This window comes from Panulirus ornatus, chromosome 7, assembly GCF_036320965.1.
Source record: "Panulirus ornatus isolate Po-2019 chromosome 7, ASM3632096v1, whole genome shotgun sequence".
Classification (NCBI taxonomy): Eukaryota; Metazoa; Arthropoda; class Malacostraca; order Decapoda; family Palinuridae; genus Panulirus; species Panulirus ornatus.
The window spans coordinates 48,949,500-48,972,512 of NC_092230.1; the positions used below are offsets into that span (position 1 = coordinate 48,949,500).

The 23,013-nt window shown below is 40.6% G+C and overlaps 1 protein-coding gene across 1 annotated transcript in view; it reads left to right on the top strand.

The window, feature by feature from the left end:
* Pde8 (phosphodiesterase 8) overlaps positions 1–23,013 on the top strand; it is a 302,345-nt gene that overhangs the window by 119,527 nt on the left and 159,805 nt on the right. Inside the window, exon 7 of the mRNA XM_071663763.1 lies at positions 15,159–15,409. Coding sequence (XP_071519864.1) covers positions 15,159–15,409 — 251 coding nt within the window. The remainder of the gene's footprint in view (positions 1–15,158; positions 15,410–23,013) is intronic.

Here is a 23,013-nt window from a genome sequence, read left to right on the forward strand (position 1 = left end):
TTCGATTGATATGGGTAAAACTGAAAGTTGATGGAGAGAGATGGGTGATTATTGGTGCATATGCACCTGGGCATGAGAAGAAAGATCATGAGAGGCAAGTGTTTTGGGAGCAGCTGAATGAGTGTGTTAGTGGTTTTGATGCATGAGACCGGGTTATAGTGATGGGTGATTTGAATGCAAAGGTGAGTAATGTGGCAGTTGAGGGAATAATTGGTATACATGGGGTGTTCAGTGTTGTAAATGGAAATGGTGAAGAGCTTGTAGATTTATGTGCTGAAAAAGGACTGGTGATTGGGAATACCTGGTTTAAAAAGCGAGATATACATAAGTATACTTATGTAAGTAGGAGAGATGGCCAGACAGCGCTATTGGATTACGTGTTAATTGACAGGTGTGCGAAAGAGAGACTTTTGGATGTTAATGTGCTGAGAGGTGCAACTGGAGGGATGTCTGATCATTATCTTGTGGAGACTAAGGTGAAGTTTTGTATGGGTTTTCAGAAAAGAAGAGTGAATGTTGGGGTGAAGAGGATGGTGAGAGTAAGTGAGCTTGGGAAGGAGACTTGTGTGAGGAAGTACCAGGAGAGACTGAGTACAGAATAGAAAAAGGTGAGAACAATGGAAGTAAGGGGAGTGGGGGAGGAATGGGATGTATTTAGGGAATCAGTGATGGATTGCGCAAAAGATGCTTGTGGCATGAGAAGAGTGGGAGGTGGGTTGATTAGAAAGGGTAGTGAGTGGTGGGATGAAGAAGTAAGATTATTAGTGAAAGAGAAGAGAGAGGCATTTGGACGATTTTTGCAGGGAAAAAATGCAATTGAGTGGGAGATGTATAAAAGAAAGAGACAGGAGGTCAAGAGAAAGGTGCAAGAGGTGAAAAAGAGGGCAAATGAGAGTTGTGGTGAGAGAGTATCATTAAATTTTAGGGAGAATAAAAAGATGTTCTGGAAGGAGGTAAATAAAGTGCATAAGACAAGGGAATTTATTAAGAAAGGGGGTGACTGTATTGTTGACTGGTTGGTAAGGTTATTTAATGTATGTATGACTCATGGTGAGGTGCCTGAGGATTGGCGGAATGCATGCATAGTGCCATTGTACAAAGGCAAAGGGGATAAGAGTGATTGCTCAAATTACAGAGGTATAAGTTTGTTGAGTATTCGTGGTAAATTATATGGGAGGGTATTGATTGAGAGGGTGAAGGCATGTACAGAGCATCAGATTGGGGAAGAGCAGTGTGGTTTCAGAAGTGGTAGTGGATCAGGTGTTTGCTTTGAAGAATGTATGTGAGAAATACTTAGAAAAGCAAATGGATTTGTATGTAGCATTTATGGATCTGGAGAAGGCACATGAGAGAGTTGATAGAGATGCTCTGTGGAAGGTATTATGAATATATGGTGTGGGAGGCAAGTTGTTAGAAGCAGTGAAAAGTTTTTATCGAGGATGTAAGGCATGTGTACGTGTAGGAAGAGAGGAAAGTGATTGGTTGTCAGTGAATGTAGGTTTGCGGCAGGGGTGTGTGATGTCTCCATGGTTGTTTAATTTGTTTATGGATGGGGTTGTTAGGGAGGTGAATGCAAGAGTTTTGGAAAGAGGCAAGTATGAAGTCTGTTGTGGATGAGAGAGCTTGGGAAGTGAGTCAGTTGTTGTTCGCTGATGATACAGCGCTGGTGGCTGATTCATGTGAGAAACTGCAGAAGCTGGTGACTGAGTTTGGTAAAGTGTGTGAAAGAAGAAAGTTAAGAGTAAATGTGAATAAGAGCAAGGTTATTAGGTACAGTAGGGTTGAGGGTCAAGTCAATTGGGAGGTAAGTTTGAATGGAGAAAAGCTGGAGGAAGTAAAGTGTTTTAGATATCTGGGAGTGGATCTGGCAGCGGATGGAACCATGGAAGCGGAAGTGGATCATAGGGTGGGGGAGGGGGCGAAAATCCTGGGAGCCTTGAAGAATGTGTGGAAGTGGTGAACATTATCTCGGAAAGCAAAAATGGGTATGTTTGAAGGAATAGTGGTTCCAACAATGTTGTATGGTTGCGAGGCGTGGGCTATGGATAGAGTTGTGCGCAGGAGGGTGGATGTGCTGGAAATGAGATGTTTGAGGACAATGTGTGGTGTGAGGTGGTTTGATCGAGTAAGTAATGTAAGGGTAAGAGAGATGTGTGGAAATAAAAAGAGCATGGTTGAGAGAGCAGAAGAGGGTGTTTTGAAATGGTTTGGGTGCATGGAGAGAATGAGTGAGGAAAGATTGACCAAGAGGATATATGTGTCGGAGGTGGAGGGAACGAGGATAAGCGGGAGACCAAATTGGAGGTGGAAAGATGGAGTGAAAAAGATTTTGTGTGATCGGGGCCTGAACATGCAGGAGGGTGAAAGGAGGGCAAGGAATAGAGTGAATTGGATCGATGTGGTATACCGGGGTTGACGTGCTGTCAGTGGATTGAATCAGGGCATGTGAAGTGTCTGGGGTAAACCATGGAAAGTTGTGTGGGGCCTGGATGTGGAAAGGGAGCTGTGGTTTCGGGCATTTTTGCGTGACAGCTGGAGACTGAATGTGAACGAATGGGGCCTTTCTTGTCTTTTCCTAGTGCTACCTCGCACACATGAGGGGGGAGGGTGATGGTATTCCATGTGTGGTGAGGTGGGGATGGGAATGAATAGGGGCAGACAGTGTGAATTGTGTGCATGGGTATATATGTATGTGTCTGTGTGTGTATATATATGTGTACATTGAGATGTATAGGTATGTATATTTGTGTGTGTGTGGACGTGTGTGTGTGTGTACATTGTGTATGGGGGTGGGTTGGGCCATTTCTTTCGTCTGTTTCCTTGCACTACCTCACAAACGCGGGAGCCAGTGACAAAGCAAAATAAATCAATAAATATATTTATGTATTTATTTCACTTTGTCGCTGTCTCCCGCATTAGCAAGGTAGTGCAGGGAAACAGACGAAAGAATGGCCCAACCCACCCACATACACATGTATATACATACACGTCCACACTCGCAAATATACATACCTATACATCTCAACGTATATATATATATATATATATATATATATATATATATATATATATATATATATATATATATATATATATACACAGACATATACATATATACACATGTATATAATTCATACTGTCTGCCCTTATTCATTCCCGTCGCCACCCCGCTACACATGAAATGACAACCCACTCCCCCCGCGTATGTGTGCAAGGTAGCGCTAGGAAAAGACAACAAAGGCCACATTCGTTCACACTCAGTCTCTAGCTGTCATGTATAATGTACCGAAACCGCAGTACCCTTTCCACATCTAGGCCCCACAAAACTTTGCATGGTTTACCCCCAAACGCTTCAAATGCCCTGGTTCAATCCATTGACAGCACGTCGACCCCTGTATACCAAATCGTTCCAATTCGTTATATTCCTTGCACGCCTTTCACCCTCCTGCATGTTCAAGCCCTTATCACTCAAAATGTTTTTCACTCCATCTTTCCACCTCCAATTTGGTCTCCCACTTCTCCTCGTTCCCTCCACCTCGGACACAATATATCCTCTTTGTCAATCTTTCCTCACTCATTCTCTCCATGTGACCAAACCATTTCAAAACACCCTATTCTGCTCTCTCAACTACACTCTTTCTATTACCACACATCTCTCTTACCCTTTCATTACTTACTCGATCAAACCACCTCACACTAGATATTGTCCTCAAACATCTCATTTCCAGCACATCCACCCTCCTTTGCACGACTCTATCTATAGCCCACACCTTGCAACCGTATAACATTGTTGGAACCACTATTCCTTCAAACATACCCATTTTTGCTTTGCAAGATAACGTTCTCGACTTCCACACATTTTTCAACGCTCCCAAAACTTTCGCCCCCTCCCCCACCCTATGATTCACTTCCGCTTCCATGGTTCCATCCGCTGCCAGATCCACTCCCAGATATCTAAACACTTCACTTCCTCCAGTTTTTCTCCATGCAAACTTACCTCCCAATTGACTTGTCCCTCAACCCTACTGTACCTTATAACTTGCTCTTATTCACATTTACTCTCAGCTTTCTTCTTTCACACACTTTACCAAACTCAGTCACCAGCTTCTGAAGTTTCTCACCCGAATCATCCACCAGCACTGTATCATCAGCAAACAACAACTGACTCACTTCCCAAGCTCTTTCATCCACAACAGACTGTGTACTTACCCCTCTTTCCAAAACTCTTGCATTCACCTCCCTAACAACCCCATCCATAGACAAATCAAACAACCATGGAGACATCACGCACCCCTGCTGCAAACCAACATTCACTGAGAACCAATCACTTTCCTCTCTTCTTACACGTACACATGCCTTTCATCCTCAATAAAAACTTTTCACTGCTTCTAACAACTTGCCTCCCACACCATATATTCTTAATACCTTCCACAGAGCATCTCTATCAACTCTATCATATGCCTTCTCCAGATCCATAAATGCTACATACAAATCCATTTTCTTTTCTAAATATTTCTCACATACATTCTTCAAAGCAAACACCTGATCCACACATCCTCTACCACTTCTGAAACCACACTGCTCTTCCCCAATCTGATGCTCTGTACATCCTCAATAAAAACTTTTCACTGCTTCTAACAACTTGCCTCCCACACAATATATTCTTAATAACGTCCACAGAGCATCTCTATCAACTCTATCATATGCATTCTCCAGATCCATAAATGCTACATACAAATCCATTTGCTTTTCTAAGTATTTCTCATATACATTCCTCAAAGCAAACAACTGATCCACACATCCTCTACCACTTCTGAAACCACACTGCTCTTCCCCAATCTGATGCTCTGTACATGCCTTCACCCTCTCAATCAATACCCTCCTATATGATATATATATATATATATATATATATATATATATATATATATATATATATATATATATATATATATATATATATATATATATATATACGTATATATATATATATATATATATATTTTTTTTTTTGCTTTGTCGCTGTCTCCCGCGTTTGCGAGGTAGCGCAAGGAAACAGACGAAAGAAATGGCCCAACCCACCCCCATACACATGTATATACATACGTCCACACACGCAAATATACATACCTACACAGCTTTCCATGGTTTACCCCAGACGCTTCACATGCCTTGATTCAATCCACTGACAGCACGTCAACCCCGGTATACCACATCGCTCCAATTCACTCTATTCCTTGCCCTCCTTTCACCCTCCTGCATGTTCAGGCCCCGATCACACAAAATCTTTTTCACTCCATCTTTCCACCTCCAATTTGGTCTCCCTCTTCTCCTCGTTCCCTCCACCTCCGACACATATATCCTCTTGGTCAATCTTTCCTCACTCATTCTCTCCATGTGACCAAACCATTTCAAAACACCCTCTTCTGCTCTCTCAACCACGCTCTTTTTATTTCCACACATCTCTCTTACCCTTACATTACTTACTCGATCAAACCACCTCACACCACACATTGTCCTCAAACATCTCATTTCCAGCACATCCATCCTCCTGCGCACAACTCTATCCATAGTCCACGCCTCGCAACCATACAACATTGTTGGAACCACTATTCCTTCAAACATACTCATTTTTGCTTTCCGAGATAATGTTCTCGACTTCCACACATTCTTCAAGGCTCCCAGGATTTTCGCCCCCTCCCCCACCCTATGATCCACTTCCGCTTCCATGTTTCCATCCGCTGCCAGATCCACTCCCAGATATCTAAAACACTTCACTTCCTCCAGTTTTTCTCCATTCAAACTCACCTCCCAATTGACTTGACCCTCAACCCTACTGTACCTAATAACCTTGCTCTTATTCACATTTACTCTTAACTTTCTTCTTTCACACACTTTACCAAACTCAGTCACCAGCTTCTGCAGTTTCTCACATGAATCAGCCACCAGCGCTGTATCATCAGCGAATAACAACTGACTCACTTCCCAAGCTCTCTCATCCCCAACAGACTTCATACTTGCCCCTCTTTCCAAAACTCTTGCATTCACCTCCCTAACAACCCCATCCATAAACAAATTAAACAACCATGGAGACATCACACACCCCTGCCGCAAACCTACATTCACTGAGAACCAATCACTTTCCTCTCTTCCTACACGTACACATGCCTTACATCCTCGATAAAAACTTTTCACTGCTTCTAACAACTTGCCTCCCACACCATATATTCATAATACCTTCCACAGAGCATCTCTATCAACTCTCTCATGTGCCTTCTCCAGATCCATAAATGCTACATACAAATCCATTTGCTTTTCTAAGTATTTCTCACATACATTCTTCAAAGCAAACACCTGATCCACACATCCTCTACCACTTCTGAAACCACACTGCTCTTCCCCAACCTGATGCTCTGTACATGCCTTCACCCTCTCAATCAATACCCTCCCATTTAATTTAATTCTTTCAGTGCATAATTCTTTCTTTCTTTCATACTATTTGCCATTTCCCGCATTAGCGAGGTAGCGTTAAGAACAGAGGACTGGGCCTTTGAGGGAATAGTATATATATGCATATATATGTTTGAAGGAATAGTAGTTCCAACAATATTATATGGTTGTAAGGCATATGCTGTAGATTGGATTGAATGGAGGAGAGTGGATGTGTTGGAAATGAAATGTTTAAGGACTATGTGTGGTGTGAGGTGGTTTGATCGAGTGAATAACGAAAAGGTAAGAGAGACTTGTGGTAATTAAAAGTGTGGTTGAGAGAGCAGAAGAGGGTGTGTTGAAATGGTTAGGACATATGGAGAGAACGAGTGAGGAAAGGTTGACAAAGAGGATACATGTGTCAGAGGAAGAGGGAACAAGAAGCAGGAGACTGAATTGGAGGTGGAAGGATGGAGTGAAAAAGATTTTGAGTGATTGGGGCCTGAACATGCAGGAGGGTGCGAGGCACGCAAGGAATAGAGTGAATTAGAACGATGTGGTATACTTGGGTTGACGTGCTGTCAGTGGACTGAACCAGGGCATGTGAAACATCTGGGGTAAACCATGGAAAGTTTTGTGGGGGCTGGATGTGGATAGGGAGCTATGGTTTTGGTGCATTGCATATGACAGCTAGAGACTGAGTGTGAACGAATATGACCTTTTTTGTGTGTTTTCCTGGCGCTACCTCGCTGAAGCAGGGGCAGTGATGCTGTTTCCTTTGGGGCAGTGTGATGCCAGGAATGGATGAAGACAAGCAAGTATGAATATGCACATGTGTATATATGTATATGTCTGTGTATGCATATGTATATTGTTTATGTATGTATATGTGTATATGAGATGGAAGACATAGAAATGTCAATTCCTCTTCCTTTTCCTTGTATATCAACTGACTGTTTTGTCTTCTATCTCATTTTTGTATCTTCCCTGCTGATGTGATCATATGTTCTCTAGCTGCCATGTATAATGCACTGAAAGAGCCCTCTGTCCACAACCAGGCCCCATAGACCTTTCCATAGTTTCCCCCAGATGCTTCATATGCCCTGGTTCAGTCTGTATCACTGCAATTTACCTTATCCCATGAATTCCTTTCTCTCATTTGCCTGTTTAGGCCCCAAACACTCACAATATTTTTCACTCCACTTTTCCATCTCAAATTTTGTCACTCCCTTCTCCTTGACCCCTCCACTTCTGACTCATATATCCTCTTTGTCAGCCTATCCTCACTCATTTTTTCTTTTTCCATACATCCACACCATTTCAGCACACTCTCTTCAGCCCTTTCAACCACACTCTCCTTATAACAATGTCTCTTTCTGACCTTTTTATTACTTACTCAGTCAAACCACCTCACACCACATATTGTCCTCAAACATTTCATATCCAAAACATCCACCCTCCTCCATACATCCTCATCCATAGCCCATGCCTCACATCTTTACAGCATTGTTGGGTTGTTATATCTTTAAATGTACCCAATTTTGCCTTTTTTTAGATAATGAGAGTGTGTGTGTGTGTGTGTGTGTGTGTGTGTGTGATAGAATATGTATATTGTATCCATATTGTTTGTTTATAACTATTATTGAAGATTCAGTTTGGTTTATCATACCTTTTGGAGAACTTTCTATAATCAAAACTAGTGGACTTGCATTTCTCATTATGATTTTACCTCTATATTGTAGCTTCTGAAGCTTTAGATTTTTCTGTGTAAGTTTAGCTATCCAGATCTGCTCCCTTTTAGTCAGTTTTTCTTTTGGGAAATACCAAATACAGTATTAGTATGCCTCCTCATTAAGATTTGTTTCATTGTTTCTTGTAAAACCTGGAATGAGTTCCACTCCATCTGTGTTTGTATTGTGTTTTGTATTTTATTCCATATTTCTTCTATATGCAAAGGGAGTTTACACTCTTAAACTTGTAATAAAATTACTTCACACCTTTTGTAACTTAATTTTGTGTCCTGTTGTACCCTTTCTTTGACTTGTCATCTTTAATTTTGAAAACTTTTCATTTTTGCTTCATTAGATCCATTCACAAATTTGCATTTTGTTTTTAAATATTTTTTCTTCTCTCTTCTACCAAGGGAAATTTGTATAGCTCAGATCCTTTATTATGATGCCGTCTTTGCTCCAACATATTGTTTTTCCTAAGGAAGAGTGACTAGATTGGTGCTGCATAGTTTATACTAGTTTGTGTTAAATATATGCTGCTCATACTCATCTAATATCTCCATTTCCATGTTCTGAATGCAAAATGATTTACCTGCTTTACAATCATCTTGATGTGATATTCTAGGATTAGGCTGGTTACTATGATGATTCCCAAGTCCCTTTCATATGTTGGTAATGTTTGTCTCTTGTAACATGATGGTCATACTTTGGCCTTCTTACACCCCTTCTCATCTTCATCACCTTTTACTAAGTTTAGAGGAATTTCATATACCATGTGAATGACTACAGTCAAAACCTGTCTAATTCTCTTTTTAGGTTTTCACAATGCTGTAGACCTTTCGTCTCTTGATTTCAGCATTATCCACAAAAATATTCATGTATGATTCCTCACATCCTGGCAAGTCACTAACATAGACTAGCAGCAATAGTGGCTGAAAGCACGAACCCTAATGGTCTCTAAGTAGTACAGTTACCCAATTTAACAAAGATTTCTTAGCTTGTGTCCATTGTTAGTTTTCACCAGGTCATTTTTAATCTACTTGAGGAGTTCCTCCTCTTTTGCCTGCCTGTGGCTCCTGTTTTACGGCTTTGTGTCAAAACTTTTTGGCACTCTAAGAACTCTCAGTCCACTCACTGATCTCATTTGTGTAGGCCAGAGTGAACACTGTCACAGAAGTTTAAAAGATTGATTTGTTATGCATGTCCTCCTCCTTCTGAACTTGTGCTGCATTCAACATATGTTCAGAAGGCTCGTTCGTTTATTTTGTGGTCGTCTTCAGCAGTTTTTTACAAACAGTGATGTAAGAGATTCAGCTTGTAGATTAATGCAATTTTCGTGTTTCATTCTTGGAAATAGTTACTACATTTGTTCTCGTCCATTCCCTTAGGAGCGATCTCTCTTCCAGCAACTCAAGTGGTGTATTGAGTGTTTCAGCACACTGTATATAAGGTGAGATTTCATCAGGGCCATGTGCCTTATGTGGATCAAGATCCTTTAATATCCTGCTAATATCTTGCTTAAGAATCTTAAAAGATTTCCATAGTCATACTCCCTTCCCCTTACTCCTACACTGAAATTACTGTGTCATCCACCGTAAAAACATTTGGAAGTTTTGTATTCATTGGCTCATGTTCCCTCCGTTTCTTGAATATTTCCCTTTGGGTTTTTCCATCGTATGAATTGTTTCTTTGCCAATAATCTGTTCCTAATACAGGTACACCACCGAATTTCTGGCAACTGATAGTTCGGCATCTCCTTTAGTCTGGGCAAAATTACGTGAAGGAACTTGAAAGTACTGTGGCCACCAGTCTAGTTTACTGGGCAGCCACAGATGGAGTTGTGTGTAGGGTGTGCTTATTTCCATTCTTTATACTGCACTTGTCGGAGGTGATACCTCAATTCTGTGAGATTCTTAGCTTATTTTGCTTAAATGTATGGCTTCTAAGACATATGAGTGTCAGTCGTGGTGTCTAACATAAACACCAGTCCATATTGATTCAAGATAAAGTAGAACTGTTGAAAAAAATGGACCATGGTGTTTCGGTGCGTAAGCTGTGTGACATCAACATTATTGATTCATCAACTTTTTATGATATAAAAGAAGCAAAGGGAGAAAATATTGAAACTCTATGCAGACAGCGATTCCAAGAAGCAAATGACTATTAGAAAAACTATGAAAGATAGTAAGAGTACTGAGCATGATCGAGTGATGATGGAATGGTTTCGACAGTGTTGGAGTGACGGAGTGGACTTGTCAGGTGGCATGATAATGGACCAGGCTAAGTTGTTCCATAAAGAACTAAAATTACAACATGAGCATGACTATAGTGAAGGATGGCTTCCAAGCTTCAAGAAGCATCATGGAATTTCCATGAATAAAGTGTGCAGAGAAAAGCAGTCTTGAAATCAAGAATGTAAGGCATATGTATGAGTAGGAAGAGAGGAAAGTGATTGGTTTCCAGTGAATGTCGGTTTGCGGCAAGGATGTGTGATGTCTCCATGGTTTAATTTGTTTATGGATGGGGTTGTTAGGGAGGTGAATGCAAGAGTTTTGGAGGGAGGGGCAAGTATGCAGTCTGTTGTAGATGAGAGAGCTTGGGAAGTGAATCAGTTGTTGCTGGTGGCTGATTCATGTGAGAAACGGCAGAAGCTGGTAACTGAGTTTGGTAAAGTGTGTGAAAGAAGAAAGCTGAGAGTAAATGTGAATAAGAGCAATGTTGTTAGGTTCAATAGGGTTGAGAGACAAATAAATTGGGAGGTGAGCTACCACAAGCAAAAGATGCTTGTGGCATGAGAAGCATGGGAGATGGGCAGATTAGAAAGGGTAGTGAGTGGTGGAATGAAGAAGTAAGATTTTTAGTGAAAGAGAGGAGAAAGGCATTTGGATGATTTTTGCAGGGAAATCGTGCAGATGACTGGGAGATGTATAAAAGAAAGAGGCAAGAGGTCAAGAGAAACGTGCAAGATGTGAAAAAGAGGGCAAATGAGAGTTGAGGTTGAGAGAGTATCATTAAATTTTAAGGAGAATGAAAAGATGTTTTGGAAGGAGGTAAATAAAGTGCGTAACATAAGAGAACAAATGGAAATGTTGGTAAAAGGGGCTAATGGGGAGGTAATAACAAGTAGTGGTAATGTGAGGAGATGAAGTGAGTATTTTGAAGGTTTGTTGAATGTGTTAGATGATAGAGTGGCAGATATAGGGTGTTTTGGTCGAGGTGGTATGCAATGTGAGAGGGTCAGGGAGAATGGTTTGGTAAACAGAGAAGATATAATGAAAGCTTTGCAGAAGATGAAAGCCGGCAAGGCAGCGGGTTGGATGGTATTGCAGTGAATATTTAAAAAAAGGGGATAACTGTGTTGTTGACTGGTTGGTGAGAATACCCAGTGTATGTATGGTTCATGGTGCAGTGCCTGAGGAGTGGCAGAATGCAGGCATAGCGCCTTTGTACAAAGGCAAAGGGGATAAAGGTGAGTGTTCAAATTGTAGAGTTATAAATTTGTTGAGTATTCCTGGGAAATTATATGGGAAGATATTTATCGAGAGGGTCAAGGCATGTTCAGAGCATCAGATTGGGGAAGAGCAGAAGTGGTAGAGGATGTGTGGATCAGGTGTTTGCTTTGAAGAATGTATGTGAGAAATACTTAGGAAAACAGATGGATTTGTATGTAGCATTTATAGATCTGGAGAAGGCATATGATAGAGATGCTCTGTGGAAGGTATTAAGAATATATAGAGTGGGAGGTAAGTTGCTAGAAGCAGTGAAAAGTTTTTATTGAGGATTTAAGGCATGTGTACAAGTAGGAAGAGAGGAAAGTGATTGGTTCCCAGTGAATGTCGGTTTGTGGCAGGGGTGCATGATGTCTCCATGGTTGTTTGATTTGTTTATGGATGGGTCTGTTTTGGAGAGAGGGGCAAGTATGCTGTCTGTTGTGGATGAGAGGGCTTGGGAAGTGAGTCAGTTGTTGTTCGCTGATGATACAGCACTGGTGGCTGATTTGGGTGAGAAACTGCAGAAGCTGGTGACTGAGTTTGGTAAAGTGGGTGAAAGAAGAAAGCTGAGAGTAAATGTGAATAAGAGCAAGGTTATTAGGTACAGTAGGGTTGAGGGACAAGGGAGGTAAGTTTGAATGGAGAAAAACTAGAGAAGGTAAAGTGTTTTTGATATCTGGGAGTGGATTTGGCAGCAGATGGAACCATGGAAGCGGAAGTGAGTCACAAGGTGGGGGAGGGTGCGAAGGGTCTATAAGCATTGAAGAATGTGTGGAAGGCGAGAACGTTATCTTGGCGAGCAAAAATGGGTATGTTTGAAGGAATAGTGGTTCCAACAATGTTTTATGGTTGTGAAGCTTGGGCTATAGATAGGGTTGTGTGGAGGAGGGGAGATGTGTTGGAAATGAAATGTTTGAGGACAATAAACATCATGTGATGTGAGGTGGTTTGACCGAATAAGTAATGAAAGGATGAGAGAGATGTGTGGTAATAAAAAGAGCGTGGTTGAGAGAGCAGAAGAGGGTATATTGAAATGGTTTGGTCACATGGAGAGAATGAGTGAGGAAAGATTGACAGAGAGGATATGTGTGTCAGAGGTGGAGGGAAGGAGGAGAAGTGGGAGACCAGATTGGAGGTGGAAGGATAGAGTGAAAAAGATTTGGAGCGATTGGGGCCTGAACATACAGGAGGGTAAAAGGCATGCAAGGGATAGAATGAATTGGAATGATGTGGTACACTGGGGTTGATGTGCTGTCAGTGGATTGAACCAGGGCATGTGAAGCATCTGGGGCCTGGATGTGGAAAGGGAGCTGTGGTGTTGGTGCATTACACATGACAGCTAGAGACAGAGTGAACAAATGTGGCCTTTTGTCTTTTCCTTGCGCTACCTCGTGTGGATAGGGGGGGATGCTATTTCATGTGTGGTCGGGTGGCGACAGGAATGAATAAAGGCAGCAAGTATGAATTACATACATGTGTTTATATGTATATGTCTGTGTATGTATATATATGTATATGTTTAAATGTATATGTATATATATGTGCGTATGTGGATGTGTATGTATATACATGTGTATGTGGGTGGGTTGGGCCATTCTTTTGTCTGTTTCCTTGCGCTACCTTGCTGACACGGGAGACAATGACACAGTATAATAAAAAAGATTAATAATTCTCCAGTATTGCTAATGTAACATTACTCTCCATTATGGTTCTGTGACATAATTTTCCAGTGTTCCTGGTGTAAATGAACTCCCCATTATGTTCCTGTAACATAATTCTCCATCAATGCCAGTGTAACAAAACCCTTGGTATGTGAGTGCTTCACAATTCTCTAGTATTGCTAGTGTAACATAATTTAGTATTGCTAGTGTAACATTACTCTCCATTATGTTCCTGTGACATAATTTTCCAGTATTTCTGGTATAAAGAACTCCCCATTATGTTCCTGTAATTCTCCAGTATTGCTAGTGTAAGAAAACCCTTGGTATGTGAGTGCTACACAATTCTCTAGTATTTCCTAGTATTGCTAGTATAACATAATTCTCCAGTGGTGTGAAAAATCTTCTTAGTATTGTTATTGTTATATAATTCTCCAATACTGCTAATGTATCAAAATTTCCTAGTATTGTACATGTAACAATTTTTTCCAGACTTGCTAGTATAACAAAACTCCCTAGTATAGTAATGGATGTTAATTTTCCACTATTGCTAGTGTCGCAAAACTTGGTCGCATGGAAATGTAAAATTCTCCAGTATTACCATTGTAAAAAAATTTCCTAGTACAGTATTGTTAGTTTAGTATGATCCTCTAGTATTGCTGGTGAAACATACCTGTTCAGTATTGTTAGTAAAACATAACTCTACAGTATTAGAAATGTAATATTGCTTTTCATTATTGACAGTGTAACATAACTCTTCTTTACAATATTGCCAGTGTAAGTTCACTTCTAGTATTGTTAGTGTAGCATGATTCTCTATTATTGTTGGTGTAACATGAATCCCCAGTATTGTAAGTGTACAGAACTCTCTAGTACAGTATTAGCAGTGTAACAGCTAACCAGTATTGTCAGTGTAATAATAACTTTTCATTACAATCTTGCCAGTGTAACATAATTCCCTAGTATTGCCAGTTTAACATGATTCCCCAGTATTGACAGTGTATCAGTAGCCTTCACAGTATTATTGGTGGAGCACTATACAGTACATCCAGTCATTGCTTTCATAATATATCCCCCAAGTCTTACCACTGTAACAAGATCCCCCTACATATCAGCAGTTTAATGGCATTCTCCCAATTACCCCACCTATAACAGCAACTTCTTAACTGTTTTTAATGTGACAGCTTTTCCCCTACTATTTTCATCATAACAGTGTTTTTCCCATTACACTTAGCGTCACTATTCAGAGTAACATTGTTATCCATGGGTAATACTGTTATTTGGTCTGATCACCCACATTTACATCAGAGAGATTGTTGATTCTCCTATTGATGTTTCCCTTCTTTGGCTACATCTTGCTTGGTCTACTGTATACCAGCTACCATACTATCCTTCAGAGATTGCTATATTTCTATAGCCTTCTCTTTTATTAGTTTTCCCTAATGTCTGTCCTTTTTATCCTACTGCACTCTACATATTATTTTGTTGTAGTTCACATTTGCATAGGAAACTTTTTTGTAAGTAAAGAAGTGGCAACAATTCATGTATGACAATCAAAGTAACATGTTTAATTCAGCAGCAAATATTTTTAGATTTGCTTACGAGCTCTTGGAGCTGAAATGATTAGGGAAGATTCTATTTGCACTTGTGCTGCAATTATTGATCTTTGGATTGTAACAGAGAAGGCAAAAGGAAACTGTCCATATCTCTGAAATACAGAGGGTGCAGTCATGGTACAGACATGGTACAGTGTAGATGTAGTATGTAAATTTCCACTATAATTCCTTTCTTCCCATACTTGTAAACTTGGTCAGAATATCCATCAGCTTAAGGTGTTTCATTCTTTGCAGGTTCTGCTTGTGTTTGGACGAGAGGACAGTGTGAGCGAAGCATGGTGGTCTGCTTGCAAGAGACAAGGGTATGATGTAGCCCTCAGACGCACAACAGAGGATGCACTCAAGGCTTTCCTCAACCACACACATGACCTCATTATCATAGATGCAAGATCCTCAAAGTACCTCAGTGCAGAAAATGTTTGCAGCTCTATACGAGCTGCAGACCGTAGCCAGTTGTCAGTTCTTGTTGGTGTTGTCAGAAGAAAGTAAGTGTTTTGCTGAATATTTTTCCATAATCTTTGATTTCTCACCATGAAATTTATTTTTGTTAGATTATTAGTTCCTAAACTGAAGGTCATGTTGACAAAATTTCATTATATACAAAAAAAATTCAAATGCATTATATATTCACTACATTCATGGCACTTCCAGAGTGAAATGCAAGCAGCTAGCTAACCTATTTGCATTGCTACACATTCAGTTGTTGGTACTTCAACAACCATTTTCATATGATATGTAATCTATTGATCAATGTATTACTCAGATAAAGAATGACTGTCTTTCTTCACCATGGTTTTGCTATAAGTGAAAAATCACTTTCATCAAGACTGTTTTATCATAGTGCAGTTTTGTTGAAGAAATCACTTGAATGGAGTCATCTTTTCCTTGCACCGATTGTAATTACCTGCTTGTACTTATGGGGAGTGACTTCTATACTTGTAGAGCAGCCATGGAACTGTAGAAGACCCTAGAAAAGGTCTTGGGTTAATATCATCATAATAATGATAAAACGAAGTGAGAATTTGCTATTATTCATCTTTAGATTGTAACAGAGAAGACAAAAGCAAACTATTCATATCTCTGAAAAACAGGTTGATTCTCAGGAAACTGGAACCCAGAAAACAGGAATCACTAGAAAATAAGCAGTACCATTAATATATCTTCTGAAAACCCAGAAATTTACCACACAATCAGAACATTTTTCATCTTTCTGGCTTTTTTTTCAATGAAAACAGAATATTTCATGGTTTTTTCTTACTGTGCATTTTTTGCTGATGTTACAGCAAAATACCCAGGTATCAGTCAAGGTTTGCACTCGCCCAGGCTCGTCTGCACTATTACGTTATTATTTCCTGCCTCAGATGTATCTAGATTCAGCCACTTGAGCAGTTGCCAGATATGATAAAGGTACTTGGGATAAGGGAACAAAAGGCTATCAGTTTAGGAGATTTAATGCTGGAGAAACATATAAGTATGGCAAAGTCCACTTCCATCTCAAGCCCCTAACTTATTTTATGGTATGTTTTCATTGAATTTCATCTACAGAGGCATAATTTTGTTGAATGTTCCTGGGGCATTGTGTGAGAAAGTATTGATTGAGAGGATGAAGGCATGTACAGATCATTAGATTGGGGAGGAGCAGTGTGGTTTTAGAAGTGGTAGAGGATGTGTGGATCAGGTGTTTACTTTGAAGAATATATGTGAGAAATACTTGGAAAAACAGATGGATTTGTATGTAGCATTTATGGATCTGGAGAAGGAATATGATAAGGTTGATAGAGATGCTTTGTGGAAGGCCTTAAGAGTATATGGTGTGGGAGGTAAGTTGCTAGAAGCAGTGAAATTTTTTTTATCAAGGATGTAGGGCATGTGTATGAGTAGGAAGAGAGGAGAGTGATTGGTTCCCAGTGAAGATTGGTCTGCAGCAGGGATGTATGATGTCCCCATGGTTGTTTAATTTGTTTATGGATGGGGTGGTTAGGGAGGTGAATGCAAGAGTTTTGGAGAGAGGGGTGAGTCTGTTGGGGATGAGAGGACTTTGGAAATGAGTCAGTTGTTGTTCGCTGATGATACAGCACTGGTGGCTGATTTGAGTGAGAAACTGCAGAAGCTGTTGACTGAGTTTGGAAAAGTGTGTGAAAGGAGAAAGATGAGAGTAATTGTGAATTAGAGCAAGTTATTAGGTTCAGCAAGGTTGGGATGTAAGTTTGAATAGAGAAAAATTGGATAGCATGAAGTGTTTTAGATATCTGTTAGTGGACTTAACAGTGAATGGAACCATGGAAGCAGAAGTCAGTCACATGGTGGGGGAGGGGGTGAAGGTTTTGGGAGCGATGAAGAATGTGTGGAAAGAGAACGTTATCTCAGAGAGAAAAAATGGGTATGTTCAACGGAGTAGTAGTTCCAACAATATTTTGTGGTTGCAAGGCATGGGCTATACTATGATAAGGTTGTACGGAGAAGGGTGGATTTGTTGGAAATGAAATGTTTGAGGACAATATGTGGTGTGAGGTGGTTTGATCGAGTAAGTAATGAAAGGGTAAGAGAGATGTGTCGTAATAAAAAGAGTGTGGTTGAGAGAGTAGAAGAGGGTGTTTTGAAATGGTTTGGTCACATGGAGAGAATGAGTGAGGAAAGATTGTGTCAGAGGTGGAGGGAATGAGAAGTGGGAGACCAAATTGGAGGTGGAAAGATGGAGTGAAAAAGATTTTGAGCGATCGGGGCCTGAACATGCAGGAGGGTGAAAGGCATGCAAGGAATAGAGTGAATTGGAACGATGTGGTATACTGGGGTCGACGTGCTGTCATTGGATTGAACCAGGGCATGTGAAGCATCTGGAGTAAACCATGGAAAGTTCTGTGGGGCCTGGATGTGGAAAGGGAGCTGTGGTTTCGGTGCATTATTACATGACAACTAGAGACTGAGTGTGAACGAAAGCTAGAGACTGAGTGTGAACTAATGTGGCCTTTGTCGTCTTTTCCTAGCGCTACCTCGCGCACATAAGGGGGAGGGGGTTGTTATTTCATGTGTGGCGGGGTGGCGATGGGAATGAATACAGGCAGACAGTATGAATTATGTACATGTGTATATATGTATATCTCTGTGTGTGTATATATATGTATACATTGAGATGTATAGGTATGTATATTTGCTTGTGTGGACATGTATGTATATACATGTGTGTGTGGGTGGGTTGGGCCATTCTTTCATCTGTTTCTTTGCGCTACCTCGCTAACGCGGGAGACAGCGACAAAGCAAAAGCAAATATATATATATATATATATATATTTTTTTTTTTTTTTTTTTATACTTTGTCGCTGTCTCCCGCGTTTGCGAGGTAGCGCAAGGAAACAGACGAAAGAAATGGCCCAACCCCCCCCCCATACACATGTACATACACACGTCCACACACGCAAATATACATACCTACACAGCTTTCCATGGTTTACCCCAGACGCTTCACATGCCTTGATTCAATCCACTGACAGCACGTCAACCCCTGTATACCACATCGCTCCAATTCACTCTATTCCTTGCCCTCCTTTCACCCTCCTGCATGTTCAGGCCCCGATCACACAAAATCTTTTTCACTCCATCTTTCCACCTCCAATTTGGTCTCCCTCTTCTCCTCGTTCCCTCCACCTCCGACACATATATCCTCTTGGTCAATCTTTCCTCACTCATTCTCTCCATGTGCCCAAACCATTTCAAAACACCCTCTTCTGCTCTCTCAACCACGCTCTTTTTATTTCCACACATCTCTCTTACCCTTACGTTACTTACTCGATCAAACCACCTCACACCACACATTGTCCTCAAACATCTCATTTCCAGCACATCCATCCTCCTGCGCACAACTCTATCCATAGCCCACGCCTCGCAACCATACAGCATTGTTGGAACCACTATTCCTTCAAACATACCCATTTTTGCTTTCCGAGATAATGTTCTCGACTTCCACACATTTTTCAAGGCTCCCAAAATTTTCGCCCCCTCCCCCACCCTATGATTCACTTCCGCTTCCATGGTTCCATCCGCTGACAGATCCACTCCCAGATATCTAAAACACTTCACTTCCTCCAGTTTTTCTCCATTCAAACTCACCTCCCAATTGACTTGACCCTCAACCCTACTGTACCTAATAACCTTGCTCTTATTCACATTTACTCTTAACTTTCTTCTTCCACACACTTTACCAAACTCAGTCACCAGCTTCTGCAGTTTCTCACATGAATCAGCCACCAGCGCTGTATCATCAGCGAACAACAACTGACTCACTTTCCAAGCTCTCTCATCCCCAACAGACTTCATACTTGCCCCTCTTTCCAGGACTCTTGCATTTACCTCCCTAACAACCCCATCCATAAACAAATTAAACAACCATGGAGACATCACACACCCCTGCCGCAAACCTACATTCACTGAGAACCAATCACTTTCCTCTCTTCCTACACGTACACATGCCTTACATCCTCGATAAAAACTTTTCACTGCTTCTAACAACTTGCCTCCCACACCATATATTCTTAATACCTTCCACAGAGCATCTCTATCAACTCTATCATATGCCTTCTCCAGATCCATAAATGCTACATACAAATCCATTTGCTTTTCTAAGTATTTCTCACATACATTCTTCAAAGCAAACACCTGATCCACACATCCTCTACCACTTCTGAAACCGCACTGCTCTTCCCCAATCTGATGCTCTGTACATGCCTTCACCCTCTCAATCAATACCCTCCCATATAATTTACCAGGAATACTCAACAAACTTATACCTCTGTAATTTGAGCACTCACTCTTATCCCCTTTGCCTTTGTACAATGGCACTATGCACGCATTTCGCCAATCCTCAGGCACCTCACCATGAGTCATACATATATTAAATAACCTTACCAACCAGTCAACAATACAGTCACCCCCTTTTTTAATAAATTCCACTGCAATACCATCCAATCCTGCTGCCTTGCCGGCTTTCATCTTCCGCAAAGCTTTTACTACCTCTTCTCTGTTTACCAAATCATTTTCCCTAACCCTCTCACTTTGCACACCACCTCGACCAAAACACCCTATATCTGCCACTCTGTCATCAGACACATTCAACAAACCTTCAAAATACTCATTCCATCTCCTTCTCACATCACCACTACTTGTTATCACCTCCCCATTTACGCCCTTCACTGAAGTTCCCATTTGCTCCCTTGTCTTACGCACCCTATTTACCTCCTTCCAGAACATCTTTTTATTCTCCCTAAAATTTACTGATAGTCTCTCACCCCAACTCTCATTTGCCCTTTTTTTCACCTCTTGCACCTTTCTCTTGACCTCCTGTCTCTTTCTTTTATACTTCTCCCACTCAATTGCATTTTTTCCCTGCAAAAATCGTCCAAATGCCTCTCTCTTCTCTTTCACTAATACTCTTACTTCTTCATCCCACCACTCACTACCCTTTCTAAACAGCCCACCTCCCACTCTTCTCATGCCACAAGCATCTTTTGCGCAATCCATCACTGATTCCCTAAATACATCCCATTCCTCCCCCACTCCCCTTACTTCCATTGTTCTCACCTTTTTCCATTCTGTACACAGTCTCTCCTGGTACTTCCCCACACAGGTCTCCTTCCCAAGCTCACTTACTCTCACCACCTTCTTCACCCCAACATTCACTCCTCTTTTCTGAAAACCCATACTAATCTTCACCTTAGCCTCCACAAGATAATGATCAGACATCCCTCCAGTTGCACCTCTCAGCACATTAACATCCAAAAGTCTCTCTTTCGCACGCCTGTCAATTAACACGTAATCCAATAACACTCTCTGGCCATCTCTCCTACTTACATAAGTATACTTATGTATATCTCGCTTTTTAAACCAGGTATTCCCAATCATCAGTCCTTTTTCAGCACATAAATCTACAAGCTCTTCACCATTTCCATTTACAACACTGAACACCCCATGCATACCAATTATTCCCTCAACTGCCACATTACTCACCTTTGCATTCAAATCACCCATCACTATAACCCGGTCTCGTGCATCAAAACCGCTAACACACTCATTCAGCTGCTCCCAAAACACTTGTCTCTCATGATCTTTCTTCTCATGCCCAGGTGCATATGCACCAATAATCACCCACCTCTCTCCATCAACTTTCAATTTTACCCATATCAATCGAGAATTTACTTTCTTACATTCTATCACATACTCCCACAACTCCTGTTTCAGGAGTATTGCTACTCCTTCCCTTGCTCTTGTCCTCTCACTAACCCCTGACTTCACTCCCCAGACATTTCCAAACCACTCTTCCCCTTTACCCTTGAGCTTCGTTTCACTCAGAGCCAAAACATCCAGGTTCCTTTCCTCAAACATACTACCTATCTCTCCTTTTTTCACATCTTGGTTACATCCACACACATTTAGGCACCCCACTCTGAGCCTTCGAGGAGGATGATCACTCCCCGCGTGACTCCTTCTTCTGTTTCCCATTTTAGAAAGTTAATACAAGGAGGGGAGGATTTCTGGCCCCCTGCTCCCGTCCCCTCTAGTCGCCTTCTACGACATGCGAGGAATGCGTGGGAAGTATTCTTTCACCCCTATCCCCAGGGATAATATACATATATATGCATACATACATACACATACATATGCACATATACACACATACACACATATACATATATATACATATGAAAAATGTAAGAAATAATTTAGAAAACTGAAACTTCTAGCTTGAAATGAAATGAAAAAAATGAATGTCATAATGGTTCAACCTCTGGCTATGGAAAAGGGAAATGTATAATTTATTTACACAAACGTCAATAGTAGTTTTCATCAATTTAACCACTGTATCATACTGCCTGGTCCACTTCTCTTATCATGAAACAGGAATATTGGCTTATGATGTTTCTCAATTTTCTTCATTACACAAAGTACAACCATATCTTGGATACATGAGGGTAGGTAGTTGGTCATCCGCCATAATAAAGCCTTGACAGACCAAAAATTTATCTGGACCTCAACTTTTCCAGTACATTTATGAAAAACACCTTTTTGCTTTCCATTTCTATCACTCTCTGATTGTGTGCAGATGAAAGCAATGAGGAAGTAGAGGTTTTCCACCTTACTATCACTTTCACTGCTCTTGTCACAAGATGTGCCATGTAGCTCAATGATTCATGTATCATATGATGGTTCTTGCCCTCTTCTGAAATCCCAGCTGATGTCTGATTCCACCAGTTACCCAGAGATGTTGCTTTCAGCCTCCTCCCATAGATGACTCAGAATCAGTGTTTCCATTTAAAACATTATGATGCATGGCGCCACCACGGGAAAGTGTGAATCTTTCAATACAAAATCTCATTCAAGTAAACGTTGGTGTAATAAGCTCTTCATATGAACCCATCTTAGTTAACATTTACTGACGAATGGCGGTCTATTATGTTAGTGCTGTCTTTAATTCTTGTTTTGAATGCTACGGAGACAACACCTCAGCCATATTTCTATTTTTTTTCTTGGATGACTGAATATATATATATATATATATATATATATATATATATATATATATATATATATATATATATATATGAGTGTATGGGTCGTTCCTTGTCTGTTTCCTGGTGCTACCTCGCTGATGCGGGAAATGGCGATCAAGTTTAGTAATAAAAAAAGAAATGAAGGTTGATGCAGTTTTGGCTTTTCGCAAGCCTTTCTCAATTGGAATGGCATCAGAAACAGAGAATCAAGTTATATATATATCTGAGATCTTCCTCTGACATAGCCTCACCTGTTTCCTGTCCTGTCATGACACGTTGCCCTATTTAGTGATCTAATACCCTCATCAGCTCTTCCTAATCCTGTAGGTAGTTTAGCACATTCTTGACCTCTTTATGTTATAATTTGTTAAATGAGAATTTGTCCTCAGATACATTAAGCCTGCACAGAGCTAATAAGACTGGATTCAACAATTCTGCATTTAATGTAATTATTAGATTATTCCTAAGAAATTATGTTACAATTGTTGACATTAGTACCAAGTTCAAAGTCCCTTACTTGTATAAAAACAGCTTTTTTTTATCATTTCCTA